At 38.9% G+C, this 19,314-nt stretch overlaps 1 protein-coding gene across 2 annotated transcripts in view; it reads right to left on the bottom strand.

The window, feature by feature from the left end:
- Window positions 1-659: 659 nt before the first annotated feature.
- LOC134818830 (uncharacterized) overlaps window positions 660-19,314 on the bottom strand; it is a 54,038-nt gene continuing 35,383 nt past the window's right edge. Inside the window, exons 4-15 of one of the 2 annotated variants that reach the window (XM_063828514.1) lie at window positions 14,235-14,571; window positions 12,028-12,224; window positions 8,649-8,736; window positions 8,195-8,347; window positions 7,529-7,696; window positions 7,238-7,396; window positions 7,007-7,077; window positions 5,168-5,278; window positions 4,572-5,028; window positions 4,115-4,425; window positions 3,907-3,997; window positions 660-3,712 (exon numbers count right to left, since the gene is read on the bottom strand). In XM_063828514.1, coding sequence (XP_063684584.1) covers window positions 2,597-3,712; window positions 3,907-3,997; window positions 4,115-4,425; window positions 4,572-5,028; window positions 5,168-5,278; window positions 7,007-7,077; window positions 7,238-7,396; window positions 7,529-7,696; window positions 8,195-8,347; window positions 8,649-8,736; window positions 12,028-12,224; window positions 14,235-14,571 — 3,259 coding nt within the window. In that variant the 3' untranslated portion in view covers window positions 660-2,596. Of the gene's footprint in view, window positions 3,713-3,906; window positions 3,998-4,114; window positions 4,426-4,571; window positions 5,029-5,167; window positions 5,279-7,006; window positions 7,078-7,237; window positions 7,397-7,528; window positions 7,697-8,194; window positions 8,348-8,648; window positions 8,737-12,027; window positions 12,225-12,387; window positions 12,444-14,234; window positions 14,572-19,314 lie in introns of those variants that run through there. The other variant, XM_063828522.1, reaches the window with a different exon arrangement.

Genomic DNA, 19,314 nt, shown 5'->3' with positions numbered 1-19,314 from the left:
ACTTGCTCGTATTTAAAAAATTGTTGTACCATTGTTTTCTAAAGCCATGACAGGGCCGGCTACTTTTAAGAGTACAAATAAAACCAACTCAAATTCATTGAGTAATTATTACTCAAAGTCAAACAAGTGTCAAAGAGTTGGACTCAATGGGACTTTTTCGTTAATTCTGCCTAAATTTCCGGACGTCCGGATTTTCAGAAACCACCCCCTCTCCCTGTCCGAAATTCCAAAACCTTCCCCTCCCTATTTAATTTGCCGGACGTCCTAAGTAGATGGCCCCTTTTCACAGCGTCAGCACAAAATTTGTCATACATTTTTGGAATGATCTCGATCAGTGAGTTTCGCCGCGCACGAGTTGCGAGTGCGCGGTGCAGGTCTACAACGTATGACAAGTTTCGCCTAGGTGCCATATTTAATGATCCGCGGCTTTGTGAGCTCCAGTAAGTGTAAAATGTAAAAGTCGCGTTAATGGTTAATTAATAGTTTGACGAAGTCTTTACCTGGGGTCCCCAGGCTATTATGTATTATGTTTATAAACATAAAGATTCGGCGGAATGACAGGCTGAGCGCCGCCCAGTAACGAAGTCTAAGATTTACAAAGTATCTGGCAATATGGTCCTGCCAGTTTTGATGCTGTTCAAAATAAAACGAACAAAATGTAAGGCGATCAAGCAAGCGATACAGTTCAGATTTAACACAGCTCATTAATAACACAAAAAAACGAAAATTTGTCGATAAAACCATGAAAAGCACGTATTTTCCCAACAATTCATCTTTATAATTATATTAACATTTTTTATAAGTTTATCAGTATATTACTCTCCGAACAAGGCTTGTGAACTGGGTGCTGAACAAATAAATCGGCTAAAAATACATTTTTCAAAGAAAAAACAACGCCAAATAACACATGCTACCTAAAGTACGAGTATTAGTAACAATAATTAAATTATCATTTCTACAAATCCAAAAAACAAATACTATTTTAAACATCTTTTCTAATGACTGACAAAAATTCCGATCTTAGGCTAATATCTAATTCGTATCATCTGCATATAATATTGAGCAATAATCAGAACAAATAAATTAATCAAATATTTCAAATCATCAAATTAATAACAATTAATATTTTCCATGTGTAATACATCATATTAGATCACTGAATCAATACTTTATCACTTTGCCGAAATCATTTAAGTTTGAAATTATCTGATTAATAGGTTACCAATGTTAGTGTTGCAATCACAATTACAATAAATACGCGTTAAAAATATTACGAAAATGAAAACTAAAAGCACATTCCCAGAAGGTTGTGGATGCCAATTAAAATCATTCTGTGATGCTTTAATTTTAAAATGATTATATTATAAAGAACTAAAGGCAAAATATGACATAAGCTACAGAGCAGGTAAAATAAGTAGCACTGGGTCTGATTTCCGATATTTGCACGTGTGATATTTGCACGCGTGATATTTGCACGTGTGATGTTTGCACGTGTGAAGCTGGAAGTTTCACGGTTTTGTCCCCGTCTGCTCGGGTACCTGCTCTGTAGGCAAAAGTAACGTATACTCAGGAAACTTCAAACTTGAACATTAGTAGTGACATTATCAGGCATGAGTACAATTCTATCTAAAGGAAATAACCAAGGCTTCAAAATAGCATTCAAAATATAATGGTAACTAATCAATAGCTAAACAAATCTAATATCAAGTCTCGGTTCAAAGCAAGACTGTTAAGACTGGAAAATGAAGTATAATAAATAAGTTCCATGCGCTAAATGGTTTCTCTCGTCGTTTCTCGACTGTATAGGGGACAAATTCACGATTCAAATAGTTACATACCCTGGTCAGTGACAATAAATAAACACAACACACTAATTTTAATCGGATTAAAAACGTATTCAAATAATTATTATATATCATCTTGCCCAGCAAGCGACAGAGAGAAATGAAAATTTAAATCAAAGTAAAAATAAGATGAAATTTCACAAAAAAATTACTAAATTAACAACATCATTACTCATTTCAGCATCATTGCATTATTGTGTGCATATTATTATCATAGGGGGTATTATAATTATATATTGCTCCATTTATTAATCACCTTTAGCACCTTTATCATTATTGTTCAGCGTGCTCAATACACAACGTTATTATTTCAACATAGCAATCTCACTACCCGTTATATAACTACTATTTAAATACTCAAGGTCTAAGTAACAATTCAAGCGCGAATCTTCTGGGGAGGAGTTTAAAAGAAAACAGAGCATAGAGTCTTGAACGGGGGTGTCCTTGTTTAATGAACATTGTTCTTGATTGAGTCTATCAGTGCGGTGGTGTGTTCAGGGTCTCTCTCAGAACTCATCCCGCACCCGCGCCCAGGACTACTTAAGCACAGTTCATATTATTATCAAGTTATAATTAGTAAAGATTTAACCCGCTTTAAAAGATGTCACCGTAATGTGTCTCTGAATGAATAACATTGAGATACTAAGCAGTTGTTTGGGCGACGTGCGCAGAACACAATATTAGATCCTACAGAAAACTAACTTTAGGGGACCAGAGATCCGGGGGCCCGGTAACTTATCAGGGGTCACGTGTCATTCCCATCCCGGGGACTCGCAGTAGCTGGAGTAAAACTCGTCCCTCTCAGAATCATACTCACTGTCGTGATCCTCCTCGTTTTCAGGTGACAGAACAACTTTGCTTTCCACCGCACTAACCTCCGCCTCGAAACCTGGTCCTTTTGGAGGGTCCTCTAGGAGGAAAATATCGGGCTTTGGCGATGCGCAGAGCTTTTTACACTCTGACTCCATTGGAGATTTAGCCCCCAACGTCTCAGTTGTCTCGGCTTCTTCTCCGCCGTCACCATTCTCATAAACTTTGTGCACGACCTCTGGTTGGCAGTTCTCGACACAATTGAGAGCAACATTCGAGTCCTCAACAGCTGGCGTCTCCTTGTCTGCCTCGTTGAGGCAATTCTCTGGCAGATGACAGTCCTCGTCCACATGAGCTATGTCATTAGCCAGTACGTGATCAAGATCATTTTGTGGACGTAGATCGTTCGATACTTCATTCTCAACAACACAGTTTGTCAGAGTTTCTTCAACACAGTTTGTTATGCTATCGATCAGGAAATCATCATCCTGGAAATCGTCATCATCATCGAACCAGTTTATAGCAGCTTTGAAAGGCGTGTTCTCTAGAGTGATTATATCTTTAGGTGTCGTCAGATTATCTGATTCCTTCTCTTCAATCGTCGAATTAGAAGGACCTGAATCGACTTCAGTAGGGGCCCCCGCCGGGAAAACCGGCTCAGAAATATCCAGGTCATTTAACTTGGTCTCAAGTTTGTAAACATTTTTCAAGTTAACAGCCTTAGGTTTAGGACTCCTGTACGTTGATTTAGTCCAGACTGTTTCCTCAATCTCACTCTTGACCACCTCGTTCTTTGGAGTGGTAGGACTCTGAGCACTGTAATCACTTGACTCAGATCTTCTGGACACGGTAACGTGATCAGGCGGTGACGTAACGTTTGACGAGTTTTGCTGAGCTGTGATTACTTCGGAAAATGTTTTTCTGTAGGCCTTGTTAGAGTCCTCTTCGCTTGAGGAATCAGCATTTCCGTTACAAACGGGGCCAGGGGACGGGTCAGACTCGTTACCTGAACTTTTAGCAGCCATCTCCGAGTAGGACGGACGGTTGGAGAAATCCTCCTGAAAAACATCAAAATGTAGGGTTTAGACGTTTAATGGACAGTGTATCTGAAACCCTTAGATAATTGTTTTTTAGGGAAACAAAAAAACAAACAAAAAACATCGTGACTTTTGGGATATTTTCGGGACAGCTGCCATTTATAACGAATAAAATTCATAGTTTAAAGTATCAAGTGTGATCATTTTAAACTTACAGTGGAAACCGCCTTAATGTTAATATCAGGAACAAAATCTGTCTCTCTTCTTTCAGAGCTTTTGTTTGACCTCCTCATTGGGCGCATCGCTCTGAGAATAGTTCACAGCTTTACAATGAGCTAAAAGAATATGCAGCTTTTCTCCAGAACTCAATGTTCATCATGGTACAATGAGTGACCAACAATATTAGATGATATTGAATGTTACCTGGAGGGTTTAGAGCCCTGACTACTGCGTCTCCAGTTGATGGAAGTATCAGCAGACACGTGATTCTCTACCACCCTCCGGGTACCCCGGTTATAGTAACTATCAGCCCTGAACTGACCAGTTCTGGGACCATATTTAGCTCCCCTAGCTGCGGTACCTCCGCCTCTACTAGTCATCTGATTTCTGGTAGGGGATAACGGGCCGGAAACTCGAGGAGGCGTTGAAGAAGAGCTGTTATCTGATTTGGGGGAGATGGGTTCGGCGGGCTTATCGTTCCTCTTACACCATGCCGTACTCACTTTGACAACATCCTGAAAAGATAACAGTTCTAGATAATACATTATCACACTGCACTTGTCGCATGATGAGATTAGCTAAATTTAAAATAATAGGCTTAAATCAAAGCAGTGTTTATCAATTAGATTCCACATCAATCAAGTGAGATAAGTCCACTTACACTGCCAGGATTTGATGATAAGGGCGGGAACTGCGAGGGCTCTAGATCGATATGTTTTTCTGGAGGCTTGTTAATTGGAACCTTCGTTTGTATCTTCAAGGGGACTATATCCTTCTCCAGAGCAGGGGGTTGAGGCTGCTGCTGCTGTTTTACAGCTGCTTTCTTGTGATTATGTAGGGTTTGTCTATTAGAATTAAACTGATGAGGAGGTTTGTTCTGAGCGTTAGATTTGTTTTGGAGGTGTTTGCCGGAGGAGGGGGTCTGCTTGTTGTTAGCCTGGGAAGCACTACGTTTAGCAGTGCTGTTGTTGTTGGGGACAGCAGCAGGACTCTTGTTGAGTGCGCCATGTTTTGTGGGTGGTGGAACATTGTAGGAGCTTGCGGAGGACACTGTGCTGCTGTCGTCACTGTCGTTCCGCTTGTGGCGGTGATACGTGTTGTTGTTCGAGCGTGAATACCTGTAAAAATGGCATATTATTGACTCTTGACATATATTGTCAAATAAAGATATAGATTCCAGACCACAAGGTTCAACCCCTAAAATTAAAAGTTCTCCAATAATCATCTTTAAATATATTGTAAATCTTGATATCCTACCTATCTCTGTTGTTAACATCAGAGTGCCTCCAGCTTCCACCAGATCTGCTGCTGTTATTGCGACGAGGCTTCCTTCTGTTTGTGTAGTTTGCTGAGTCAGCACTTCGTACCCTGAACAAAGTCTACATTAGGTATCAGGGTTGTTTTACTTACTATACCTTAGTGAGTTACCTTAGTTAGTGACCTTACCATGGTCCCTAATAAACATCAATATTTTATATCGGAACCCCGAAATAACCAAATGTTTTGACATCATGTGAGCTGTGGTCAGCGGTGGTGAAATTACAAGAAATGAGTAATTTCCTACAGTTCTTGAAAATAGTAATTATAAGTTACAAATAGCTTTTAAGGGGGGGGGGGGGGGGGGGGGGGTTCACCCTGATTTTTTTGTGAAACTTGGTTTCGAGATAGCAGTTGACCAACAAACTAGGACCAGTGACCGAACTTTTGAGGGGGTCCCGGACCCCAACCGCCAAACGGTGCCCGCGGGGCAGCCACGCCCATATTTGGTCCAAATTAGGCCCAATTTAGCCAAATACCCTGAACATGCCCAAAATCCAGATTTTAGGTGCTTTACTTGTAGCTAGTGGCGGCCAAATTTTGGAATTTGGCCGCCAAATTTTTTAAAAGGCCTAACTCAAAATTCCAATACAAAACTTAAGGTCGAAATGCGATTCTACGTTGATTCTGAAAATTTCATGTAAAAATATTGAAACCCTATTGAGTTCTATTGTTTTGAGCGAAGTCAGTTTTGCAAATATCGCGAACTGAGATATGGGCAATTTTGTTCATTTTTTGCGATTATTTGAACACAGAATCCACAGTTAGGTAGAGAATGAGCTTATAATCACAGATAATGTGTAGTATAGGCTTATTAAATGTCTATGCGATCTGTGAGTTCCAGAAGAATAGTGGAAATAAATAGTTAGAGAATGAAGTAACCTATGGAGCTGAACGGTTACATAGTAGCTAAAGTGGTGAAATAAAAATTGAGAATGATTGACAAATTAGGAGTTATCCAGTTGTTCTACCCTTTCATCATTTCTTTCAGTACGAAATCTACTTCTAGTTCCTGGCAGGATAAATATGACTAGTTTGCCAGCTCACTACCAATGGGTATAGAGCGAATAAGAAGTAGCACGGGTTTCACAGCTATCAATGATTACCAGGCACATGACTAAACAAATCATCCAATAAGGAGCTGGCATGTAATCTCCCTTAAGGTAACATGGCGAACAGTATAAGTAGTCCAATGATGATACAGAGTTATGTCACGTGAAGTTGTCTCCTAAACCAAGGATCGACAGGAGTCAAAAAGAGCTCAAATTGACCGCTGTTTTGTAAAGGGGTGTAATAATAACATTTTATTACCCTAGTAATAATTTCTCGGGCCTTCGGCCCACAAACGTTTTACCAGGGTAATAGCTTTACCTCCACGGTTGTAAAATAGTGGCCAAGTTGGGTGGGATATTGACAAAGTTTGTCAGGTTGAAAGTGCACTCGGAAGGCTAATTGAATCTCGTATCTGGTATCGGTGACGGTATATTCTAGAATAACTAAAATATCAAACAGATTTCGCACATATAATTTGACAGGTATGTCAATATATTACAAAGCCGATATAATATTCGGTATTGGTGGCGATGGGGGCGTCGTTGCCGTTTATTTTGGTTATTTTGGAATACAAATTGCATTAATATAAAACTTTCTGAATTATGTATAATATTCATGTAAAAAATGCGACATTTTTGGGATAAGTGGCTGACGCTTCCCTTCTTCATGAGATTACTAGAAAAGTACACATGTTACTACTTTTAGAAATAGTAGAAGTTAACAAACCTGTAGCGGTGGTCCTCCAAATCCTGGTGGTCTGGTACGTTATTTGGGTACCCTCCTTGAGCCGGGTAGTTCTGAAAAAGATTTGATATAGAAAAATGCGCGCAATTAATATATTGCGCCCATATTAATACATTTATTTGATATCATGTTAAACTCAAGTACTAATTGATGGCTAATTTGAGAATATAAAAAGGAAACCAGGCCTAGGTGGGCGAAAGGAAGGACACTCACCACATGGTCCATGGGTACCATGCCAGAAGGAGGCATCCACATCATGGGTAACATGGCGGGGTAACATGGCATACTTCCTTGATACAGAGCGGAGTTGTACGCCACTGGGTTGGAGTCTGTCGGAGAACTTCTCTGTATTGGTTTTGCTTTTATACGAACCTGAGTAATAAATTATATAAGTTATTTCTAAAGGCGAATGTATAAGTTAATTCGGCATTTTCTCTCACACGCGGAAGTAGTAGTAGTTCTTGTACCACCAGAATCATTACATTTAGCCCGTTAGTAATATACCTTGATGAGGTCCCCGTGAAAGTAATGAGGGTGTTCCCGGAAATAAGAGTAAGCCTGGAGAGCCTCGTGTTCTGTCCGGAACTCCACAAACCAGCTGTTGTTGTGAGCAAAGGTACACTTAATACTGGGAGGACAGTCGGACGAGTTGTTAAACAGCCCTGCTATCTCCTGAGGAAAGTAAGTGAGTTTAGTGGTCGTCCTACGTCATAATCGCCACAAAGTCTGACAAAGTGATTGCGTGATATGTGAACTTAGGAAGATGGCTTGTTGTCAACTTTTTTTCTGATTCAAGCGAAGTCATTGAAGTGCTGTTGAGAAAACAAAAAACTTTTGATTGAATCAGTTATCACCACACCATGAGACTGTAATTTGATGAAAAAGGACTTTACTACATCTCCTCATATTGATTGGTTTGAGACAAGTCCATATAAATCATGGAATTGCAACCCATTCTCCACGTGCTTTTATTCTCAGAAATCAGAGGATCGTACGAAAAAAGCGCATAAAATCTCGTGCACTGCATGTTCAAACGATGATGAATTGGAAAGAAAGCGCAATTCGTCCAGCAATAAGTAAATTTCACAGAAGTCTAACCACACGCGTAAAATGTAACCTGACATGTCATGACAGAGAATGAGAGTGGACCTCTGTCGCTCCATAACTAACCTGAGCTGTGGCGTGCTGGGAAATGTCTCGGAGAATTAGAGTGCACCTCTTGATAACAGGCCTGACTTTGCTTCCTGTACTGTCAATCTGCACCTCCGTGGAACTGTGTAGTGCCTCCTTTATTACTTCTATGTCTGTTGTCAGCTTCTTTACCTGAACAGCAGAAAATATTAGCGAGAATTTATTAATATTTATCAAGTATTAAAGTATTAACATGAGTAGACAGCGAATCTGTCACGTTACTCTTGTAAAATCACGAGAAAATAATATGTAAAATAAGTCACTGCCATTAGTAAGTTTATCAATATTCGAGTCTTATAAAGAGGGCCTACCGAGCAAGAAAGTCAAAATCATGATCCTCAACAAAAGTTTCAGTTAGACAACGACATAATGTCGAAAATATTCTAATAAATACACTCGTTTCAAAAATAATACATATTTTATGTTCACTTACAGCATTAAAGTTAGCGACGGTCCAAATGGGGACAAACTGGTCACCGTCCATTTGCGATATCAAGTACTGATCTGACGACAGGTTCTCTCTGAAAAGAGTAACTCACTGAGCAACAATGAGCAACTCACTGAGCAACAATGAGTAACTCACTGAGCAACAATGACAATTATAATGAACAGGGCAGGGCCTGCAAGCCAAGATCGGTAATTAGAGTTGGTTGTTGCGTATAACCACACACAGAGATCAGTGCACGCCTCAAAACAAGAACTCTACCTAAGTGACACTGTGACATCATTTTTAATTACGTTGTAGGACATATTATATTACGTTATAGGGTAAAGCACATAATTTTGTCATTTTTTGGCAATTTTCCGACTGCCTGATATAAACCATGGGTTTTAACCTCGTCTGAAATTCCGATTTAGATGAAACCTCCACCATGTTATAGTAGACAGTCTAGGCAAGTTCTAACACAAAAATGATCGAAATTGCTGGGGTTGAAGATGTTAAAAAAAATTATTTTGAAAAAATGACAAAATTAGGTGACTTTACTTAATTTTGTCACCCCGAACCTAATTTTGTCACTTGAAGATTGTGCAAAAAGTAACCGTTTCTCGGTATTTTAGACTACCTGGATGCATCATTCGAGCGCTTTTTTACCAACATTGACCTCAAAAATCCCAAAGATATGATGTTTTCATAGTTTTGTAGCTTGATGAAAAGATGACACTTTTTGGGTATCTAATCTTAGAAAATAGCCCCAAATGCCCCTGAAACCACTGGCATCTTGAAAAACGATTGGTTCTAGGCCTAGGTTGAAATTTTCATGTCTGTAGATAGATCACTTGCTTAGTAATTTCATCAAATATTTTTTTAGTCATTTTAGATTGAAAAAATCAGATTATCCACCTAATATTTCTCGGCGAAAATATGCTATTATAAGTGTTATGCTATTATTTAAGTGCCTTATACATATCCTATGGGCAAAAAAACTTCAGAATAGTTGTTTAAGGCCATTTTCAACACAATCTGTGATTTACAAGAAATTTGAGAAAGGTCGATTTTTTTGACAAAATTAGGTACTTCTGGCAAAATCGAACCTAATCTTGTCACCCTCTGTAACTTGAACAATAATTGCGCTAGAGACTTGAAAATTTGTACGTATACTTCTGCTGTAGAAGATATTTGAAATATGCAATGGCATGAAGCTAGCTCAATTACTTTTGAAATAGCAATAAATCAAAATTTTGAAAATTCCTTAAGAAAACCTTAAGGATCTTATTTATTTTTCGGGTTAACAGTTTCGCCTTCATTTTTGACACAGATGCAAAAGAGCTAGAAACTTAAACTTTGTACGAGCAGTTTCAGCAAAGTCTAAGCTTTCTTTTTATACACAATCCTTTTCTTTCAAGCTGAAATTCCGAGCCGAGGCAGTTTTTCAGAGCAAAATGACAAAATTAGGTACCCTGACAAAATTATGTGCCTTACCCTATTCATATTATTTCCATATTAAGTCTCGTTTTTATTAAGTTATTATATCTAATGCTGTGATAGTGTAAAGTTTAAATCGTAGGGTAAAATATTTAACGAATAAATGTGACAGTCTTGATCTCTGCAAAAACTGCTGAAAATCATGATTAAGTTTGCTTTTATTCACATAAAGTAATACCGTGATTATGTACCTACATATATTGGGCAATAGATCAGTTAAGCGACAAATCATAACGCACTTGCAGGTTTAACGTACTTGCAGGATGCAGATTTTCCCACAATGTAGGCGTGTTGTGCAACGTTGCCGGCTTAGAGTGCAGTACAGTTGTGCGAGGCCAATTAGCCTTCAGAAGAATGCAGGGGATTGCGGGCGAAATTAATGAAAGGCCTCCAGATTGAAAATTGTCGCATCTTCGACTTGGTACTGACCTAATAACTTACGCTTCATAGCTTTATAGTCCAGTGACTTGAGATTGTTAATTAACCTAAAAGAATAGTTTTCTGGAACTATCAACAAACAGAAGAATGTAAATCAAAATAAATTCAACATAGCTTATTAAGCTCTGCTATTAGAACTAACTCTATCGACGATTAACACATGTCATGAAGGTAATTACGGCGACATATTTGGGAAACGAATGTCTTCAAAAATTGAGTTACTTGGTAAATCATATTCAACGTTCACAGGACATAAATATACGCTGTAATGAACGCTTTACGTACATTTTAATATATTGAGACGCGACGTCATGTCGGCTGGTTAGTTATGCAAAATGTACATTTACTAGTTAGTAGAGAGCTGAAAATGTTTTTGGCCCCTCCAAGGTCTATAGGACCGAACAAAATTGGTAGCCCAAAAATTCAGACTGGAAACATCGTTTTGAAAAATGTCGAATTTGGGGTAAAGTTAACCTCATACCTCGAGAACAGAGGCAAATATCAAAATTCTGTGCAATAGAATTGTGGGTGACAGCCCAAGGAACAACTGTGCCAAGTTTCAGCTTCTGGATGTGGCCAGTATTCTCAACTAAGGGACTTTTAACTTTTTACAGTTTAAGTTAAAGTTTTACATGTAATTACATGTAAACCTCAATATTTGGCGCGCGATATCTTAAAAACGCAAGGTCAGATTTCGATCCGGTTTTTTTCTTCTTGTTTGTCTCCAGCAGCTCTGAACAAATATGTGAAAACTGGAAAATCGACTTTTACCCCCCCCCCCTCTGGCCTTAACATTTTACAGACCTCTTACCATGAAAATGCAGGCAAATGTGTATTTTGCAAAACTGACCACACTGTTTATTATATTAATCAAAGTGCACTTTTCAGTTTTAAGACTGGCACGGCCAGGTAGCGCAGTTGGTTAGAACGCCTGTCTTACAATCGTTAGGTTGCGAGTTCGAAACCCACTGACTGCCTGGTCGTGGGGTGAGCGTCGTCGACGTTCAGCTAAGGATCATGAGTGGTCTATGCAGCCCCCCGGTCTACTCAGCCGAATACTCGAGAAATCGGGTGTGAGGGTTAAATGAGGAGCTGCACATTGCAGCAAAGTCTCGGACGAAGAAAGTATGGTACACACTACCTTAACCGTCACTGGCCAAAAAGATCCTTCGGCTTCCTGTAATTGGCTGGTTGCACTTGTGTAACATTGTGGCTGTTGGAATACACCGAAGTAAAATAAGTGTCTAGATAAAAAAAAAAAAAAGAGGCCAATTTAACATGTAACAGCTTGTTCGCTCTTGAACAGCAAACTATTTAGTTTGACCTACTTAATATCAAATCAGCAACCTTCTGACGTCCCAACTCTCAATACTTTGGTTGCTTGAAACAAAATATGATGGATGGAACGTTGTATATTTTGAACTCGAACATGATACGAATGAAAACTTACAGTGAGAAGTAGTACTCTAGCTGTTTTCTAACACGTGACACCAAGGAGTCTTCCTGGAGGTTATCAGAGTCAGAGTGAAGCGCGCTGTCCTCACTGCACGTGCTCTGCAACTCATGTTTCCATGGTGACGTGGCCGTGGGAGGGGGTGATAAGTCCGAGAGTCCTCCGATGGGATAACCCCGAACCTCTGGTGAACTCTGTGGGGAGGATATGGGGTCAGTAATCGGGTGGAGTTATTCATAGCAACACAAAACACTTAATAAAAACTATTAAAAAATGAAGTTGTATAAGAAGGATATTACGTCATTATTCATTCCATTTAATTCACGAAATTTCATTATAACTCAGAATTAAGCAAACCATCAACCCAAAGGGAACATTCCTCAGTCTTCTAGAAGTTCATAACCTACAATTATAAAGATAGCTCATTTAGGCGGAATATCTTAATATAAAATGTACTGTGTACCGAAAGTACAACGAAAGAACACAATGTTATGTGAGAAATAGACCGTACGACCGTATAATATCATAATAAGCGTCTGAGTAGCAATAGCATGAATTGAGAAACAAATGTTGCAACTTAATACCAGCTAAGCGAACATCTGCATCTGGATATATATTATACGAGTCTTGAGTCGCATTCACTAGCCTTCGCTAATAATAATTGTTCTCGAATCTTGAGTACAACATAATGTACGCGTTACAGAAAGGAGGAAAAATAAATAGGAGCAAAGGAGCAACTTTAGCTACACTGGTTTATCAGGGACGGTAATCAGGGACTCTAAAATTGCATAATTTAACGTGCCGGCAACTGTAAACCAGATGAGGACTGCAGCGAGGAGCACTTGTTCCCTAGTTTTAGTGTCAAACCCAGTTATTAGGTGCGACGAAGGTCACTTATATAACTTATATTATATAATATATAACTTACATAACATATTATATTCTTTATATATAACAACAACTACACTAAATTTAAAGCTAAATATTTAGTGCGTGACCAAGAGTTGGACTTCGATAATTTATGAAATTACTTGTCAATGATGGGCCCCAGTAACTGTCCCAACCTATATTAATACGGGGCCTAGTAAATGTTCAAACCTACGTGATACATGTAACATGTTATAAAATAATATAATCCATGTTACGATCTGATGCGGGTCAGGTTTCGATCATTTCCTCAGGCTCAGACATTGTGATAAAAGTTGAGAAACTTTGTACATTAAAATGTTTAAAAGAATTCAGGCGATACAGAAACAAAACATTACAAAACAGTGCAATTATAATTATTAACGTGTCCTTTGTTTGTATATAACAGCACACACAGTACAGCTTACAGCACACACAAGTACACACAAGTACTTTAAATAGTGCCAGACAAAACACCGAGGCTAGGCCGAGTGGCTCAGGTGTGTTTAACTTTAACCGGTGCCACAACGGACATTATATTGAAATTGGCAAGGAGTTAAAATCCTGTCAAACATGTCTGCCAAAGAGGAAATGAGCGATTGACGTTATTCACAATTTATATATGTCAACGTTCCGAGACATACATCATTGACATCATCGAGGCGGTCAATATTTAATGCATCTTTAAGCTTTTAAGTAATCAGATTTGGGACGAAAGTTTGTGCCTAAAATAGGTAAGAGGTGACAGGGAAAGACACGTTCTCATGATTATGATTGATTACGTCAATGCCGAACGAACTTGTCAAACGTTTCGCAACAAACGTTTTCGTTGCCATTTATGTTCACATCAAAGCCACTGGTACCGCAAAGAGCTTCCTGCTAAACGATTTCATGTCGCAGCATAATTGAGGTAATGGTGGAAGTATAAATCGGGAACACTCTAGGATTAATAGTAACAAATTGAGCAACAACATATTTTCGCTATAGTGAAAATTAACAAAATTTGCGACTGTGACGATTAATTTTACATTCCCACCCCTCCTCGTGATATTCGGCGTTATCAATTATATTGTCAAGAATGTCATAGAAGTTATATTGAAGTTGAACTGACGAATATCAAGTATTTGGAATTAATATTAATATGTCAAATCCCTACAATTCAATAATTAAGAATGTCTGATCTCGAATTTGAATGCACCCTGCAAAACAAGCATAACAAAAAACAAGAAGACTCTACAAAGAACAAAAAAACAAGAAGACTCTACAAAGAACAATAAAATAAGAACAACCTCACTAACCTGTGCGGAGAAGTTGGAAGGATAAGTAGCGCAGAGTGAGAGTGTAGGATAGTGTTGAGGGGCAGGTAGAGACATCTGCTCCGTCTCGTACACCGTATCAGGTTCATACGGGATACCCGGCTCAAACCCCATCACTCCAGGATCTAAGTAGGGAGGAGGAGGAGGAAGAGGAGGGGGAGGAGGGATGTACTGAGGTGGTGGCGGCAGCCCCTCTCCTCCTCCTCCTCCTCCTCCTCCTCCGCCGTCGTACTGGTGGTCCTCGTTAGGGCCGTACTGTTCACAGTCACTCATCATTGTGCATGATCCCTCTCCTGTGTACTTACCATACAGCGGCGTGCTAGGGGCAGGGAAATGGTTAGATTTACTTTTACAGTTTCAGGCTAAAATTAAGAGAAATTAAGAAAATACATATATATATATAATACATTCATTTAAAACCTACTTATAGCGGTAGGTATACAAATAAAGCGTTATTATTATTATTATATCGGGTCTCAATAAGAGGTCTCGACTGCCTAGGCATCAAACCTTGGCAATCGGTATATTATTATTATTATATACTATGACAATTTAAGACCATGGCCTGGATTGGATATACTTCGCAATTAATCCAGGCTTGGAATTTTCTGGTTTTTACTGAAATTTCCGTCGTAGGTACCCACGCGAGAGTATTCTTTAATTTATCATTATACAAGACCGATACGATAGAACATGATCACATCAAAAAAGAGTTCAATCTAAAAATAAATAAATTAACCGAGTATACATACATGTAACATATTAGGCTATAATAATATGTAGAAGGACTTTATATTTAGCTGATGAAAAAAAATTCCGATTTTAATAAATGCTCGAAGAGGATAGCCGATACTCGCGATTTATATCGGAATTGCACACGAAAGGATAACGATGGCTCTAAATCTGAATCATGACTCAACATTACAGCTAGTCCGATAAGGGGAGTTGAGCTCCAATAATATACGTTCAGTGCCCATGTTCTTGCAGCTTTAATATTATTAAACTCAGTGCTCAGCACCACACTGCCAGCACTGCTTGCTTGCGCAACCGGTTTATGACAGCTGGTTGCAAGACCTGACGGGTGGTGTCATCAATGATTAGCCGGAAGTCGAGGAAGTGGCTGCTGCAGAGCACGAGTACTGAGTGGGAGATCTGGCTATTAGCATGGTTCTCTGTCAAGGACTTCGTTACAATCTTATAAATATGGTATGCTTATTATTATAATATACTTGCTTAGGATATTTAGGAGAGAATTGTAGCTTCCTCTACTTGATCGAATAATAATCTGTAAACGATTTAAGAAATGCTGATAGCTTTGCTTTAAACAGTAATGGGTCTTCAGTGGCGTGAAGATATGACAGGATAATGTCCCATAAACGTGACCCCATTACCGCAAATGAACCATCATATAATGACTGTTAGTGTTGAGTTTGAGTAGGTACTGGTCTTGAGGAGACTTGATTGGAGTGAAAAACGGATCCCCAAGTCGTTTGCGAAAATACTCACTATATAAAGATATAAGGGCTGGAGAGTGCTGGGCCGTGAGGGTTGATGTTTCCCTGCCAACCTGTTCATTACAAGTACGACATACCCAGATTTGCAGGATGTTTCTACTATAAGTATAAAACACGCCTGTAATATCAGACAATGTGTCCAGAACAGATCTGCTGTCTAGAAGTTCCTTTAGAAAGAAATGCGAGGGAAATTTACTGATCAGTATTCACCAAATTAAATCCTGATTCAAGGACTGCACAATAAGACCGATGGGCGAGACAATTATACCAGTAAACCTAAATGATTCGAGATTCGTATCAATGATATTCAACGTAGCTTAATATATGAGGGACACAAAGAATAAAAATGTTATTCGGCCATATTCAGTTCACCAAAGTAAAGGTGTCAATGAACCTATGCAAGTATGCGTTTTGTTGGACGAGTTCCGATCGATACCTATAATATCTAGGGGTAAAATGAATGAAGCAATTTGTTTTAATGACGATTTGTAGGGTGGTAACCCCGGTCCCCGCCGTCCATTATGATAAACTGTTCTTATCCGCGTATAATGCAAATGGCAGCATGAAATGACGAAATGGGCATAATAATTAATAAAGATATTAATGATCAGAACTGGAACACCCCCACCACGGGAGTGGAAACTATCTTTCAAATAATTGACGAAGTTAAGTACCATGGTTAGTTATCAATCAGGTTCATATCTGTGACAACACTTAACAGTCACCAATGATAGTTAAAATGAGCTATTATTTATAGCAAGATCCAGATATTACCACGATGACAATCGCAGAGCGTCTTCGAGAGACATATATTAGTATTGCATATTTATAACCATATATAAGCAACGTCAAAAGGTAAAGGCTAACACATAACGAAAATCTCTCTCTCCCTCTCTCCCTTCCTCTCTCTCTCTCTCTCCCTCTCTCTCTCTTGACTTCCTGTCACATTTCAAGCACGCTATTATGTTCAGAGATGACAGGAAAATTGCCCATTTAGGAAACGATTTTAATGAGACCTACTGACTGCATGTCAAATGTAATATAATGCAGAGTGAGGTATCAAACATACACTGAGCCGCGCGCGTGCTCATTGTAAAACGTGCCAGGGACAACTGGGGAACACACCATGAAGTATTCCAACGTAGACACAATATCGTCAAAGGAATATAAGTGAAACAAGTCTTTGAAATCCAATTTCCGGTCCAGAAAATATTATGTTGATCACTGAATGATTCTTTCTCCAATTTGAGGGATTATGAACCAATAAAAGGTCCACGCTGCTTCAGTGGCGATGGGTTATAAAAATGTTTTAAATCCTTTACCTCAAAAAGCACTCTAAAATGATATGGTTATTTCGGGTTGTTTGAGGACTGACGACAGGGTAGCTTATGAGATTGAGAAACACGTGAAACTACTGCAGAAAGAGAACAGTTATAGTAATGTCTTATGAGATTTCGTACAAAAGCGAATTTCTTCACGATAATTTTTATCAGTTTCCTGTTTTTCTGCTACTGACGACAAACGTTGCCCCCTCAACGATAAACGAATAATTAAATTATTAAACCGGGACCATGGCAGAAGTAATAGCAATCACGTGACCGAGTTAAGCTGCTCTTTGACATTTTCTCACACAATGTAATTTTAACGCTAATCTGATGATATGGCCTATATTCTTTAAAAAATTTAAGTCAGCCGATAACCAAATGCAGATCTATAAATTGAACGGCGCAAAATCGAAAAGTAACCATCCTTTAAACGAAAAATGTAAAAAAGATCTTGAAAATTAATGATTTCGTTTAAATTTTACCGCAGAAGACAGAGGTTTTTCTGGCACCATAGTCATACTTCATAATTCAAAGGTTCAAATCTTCTGCTCGATCGGCTTGGTTTTAATCAGCAGAAAATACTTTAAATGACTCTCCTTTACAAGATATATATATATATATTATATATATATATGATATAATAATAGAAAATCAGAATTCTGAGGAAGAGTTTGTATCCAGTATTTGGTATCGGATTAGCAATACCACACTGTCTGGTAGGATAACCGGATACGATGTAGTTATGAGGCAAACCTTTTTATGACGTGTTAATTTAAGGAAGTCTTTATCTGTTAAATAAGTGGAACAAACAGTTGTCATGGTATCACGTGATATCACGAACTCGCTTTCCGGGTACGTATCCATAAGAAAACATACCGAGCAAAATGGTGATAAAAGAAATATATAATATCTCGGAGGCTCCTTCAACTTAAAAATGCATGACAGTATAATGATGCTGGAGTATGGAGTATACACTTAGCGAATCTTCCTTAACATTTATGTGCTTCTAGATAATTTGACCAAAAAAGCCAAACCAACCGAGCAAAAATGTCATATCTTTAGCACCGCAATGATTTGACAACTGTCGAGTATCGAGCAGTTGCTTATTACTAAGTACCGTACATAGTGATAGTTGCTTCAGCTATTATTTCACTTCCACATATTTTAACCACGAAGACCACGCACGAATAAAATTATCACTATCATAAGCAGCTATTCACAAGTCCTAGTTCGAGCCAGTATTAATGAAAATGAATCGAGATAGCTAAATTAGTACTATTATTCGTTGGAGGTGCGTATCAAATCATGGTTTGAGCGCTACTTAACGTTTTCTCGAAGAAATTCAATATATTATATGTACCAACTATTTATCTGCATTCCTCGGTGCTTCATAGCTCACAATTTGAAACGAGACAAATTATATCAAGCAAAGTGACACTTCACAGAGCTGAGGGTAAATTCACATTGAGACAATTCCACTTCTGAACATTTCGATTAACTATTTGTCAAAGGAAAGAGATGGAGAATTGGACGGCTGGGTCATAGCGCAAATTACATTCTAGATACCGTGATCATCTGCTTAACTTGCAGGAGATTAGTAAGACTTGAGGAGAAAATGAGTTATGGTAACAGTGCACCCTCATCTCAACAAATAGTGGTTAAAATAAACTTCAACAAGCAATCACATCATCCAAAGTAGAGACCCTTAAATGGGCACGGCTAATAAGTGAGATGTCGGACACAAAACTTATTTAGTCAACAAGACCATTAAATCACTGAGCAAAGCTCTCTAACAAGTCAAACACCGGTTTAATAGTCGTGGGGATGACTCATGTGAGAGAAATAGGGGGGGGGGGGGGGAGAGATAGAGGGAATGAGGGAGGGGGAGATAGAGAGAGGGAGGGAGGGAGAGATAGAAGGAGGGAGGGAGGGAGAGGGGGCCGGGGGAGATAGAGGGAGGGAGGGAGGGGAAGAGAGAGGAGGGTTGGCTTACTGAGAAAGGCGTGGCCCACACATCACACGGAGCCATCATCCCACCTCCACGCTGCTCAGCTCAATCTTGCAATAATTTACAACCTCCTATCAACAGTCAACACCTTACCCATGGGAACATAATTACGTGCCGGATAGAAACTTACCACAGCCTCAAGGAAAGAACACTTATAAAGTTGTAATGGAGGCAGATCACTGACTAGTCGCACCCCGCATGTGTTGAAATCAAAA

Source organism: Bolinopsis microptera, chromosome 1 (assembly GCF_026151205.1).
Source record: "Bolinopsis microptera isolate Bmic1 chromosome 1, MBARI_Bmic_1.0, whole genome shotgun sequence".
Classification (NCBI taxonomy): domain Eukaryota; kingdom Metazoa; phylum Ctenophora; class Tentaculata; order Lobata; family Bolinopsidae; genus Bolinopsis; species Bolinopsis microptera.
This window is presented reverse-complemented; position numbering and strand designations above follow the sequence as displayed.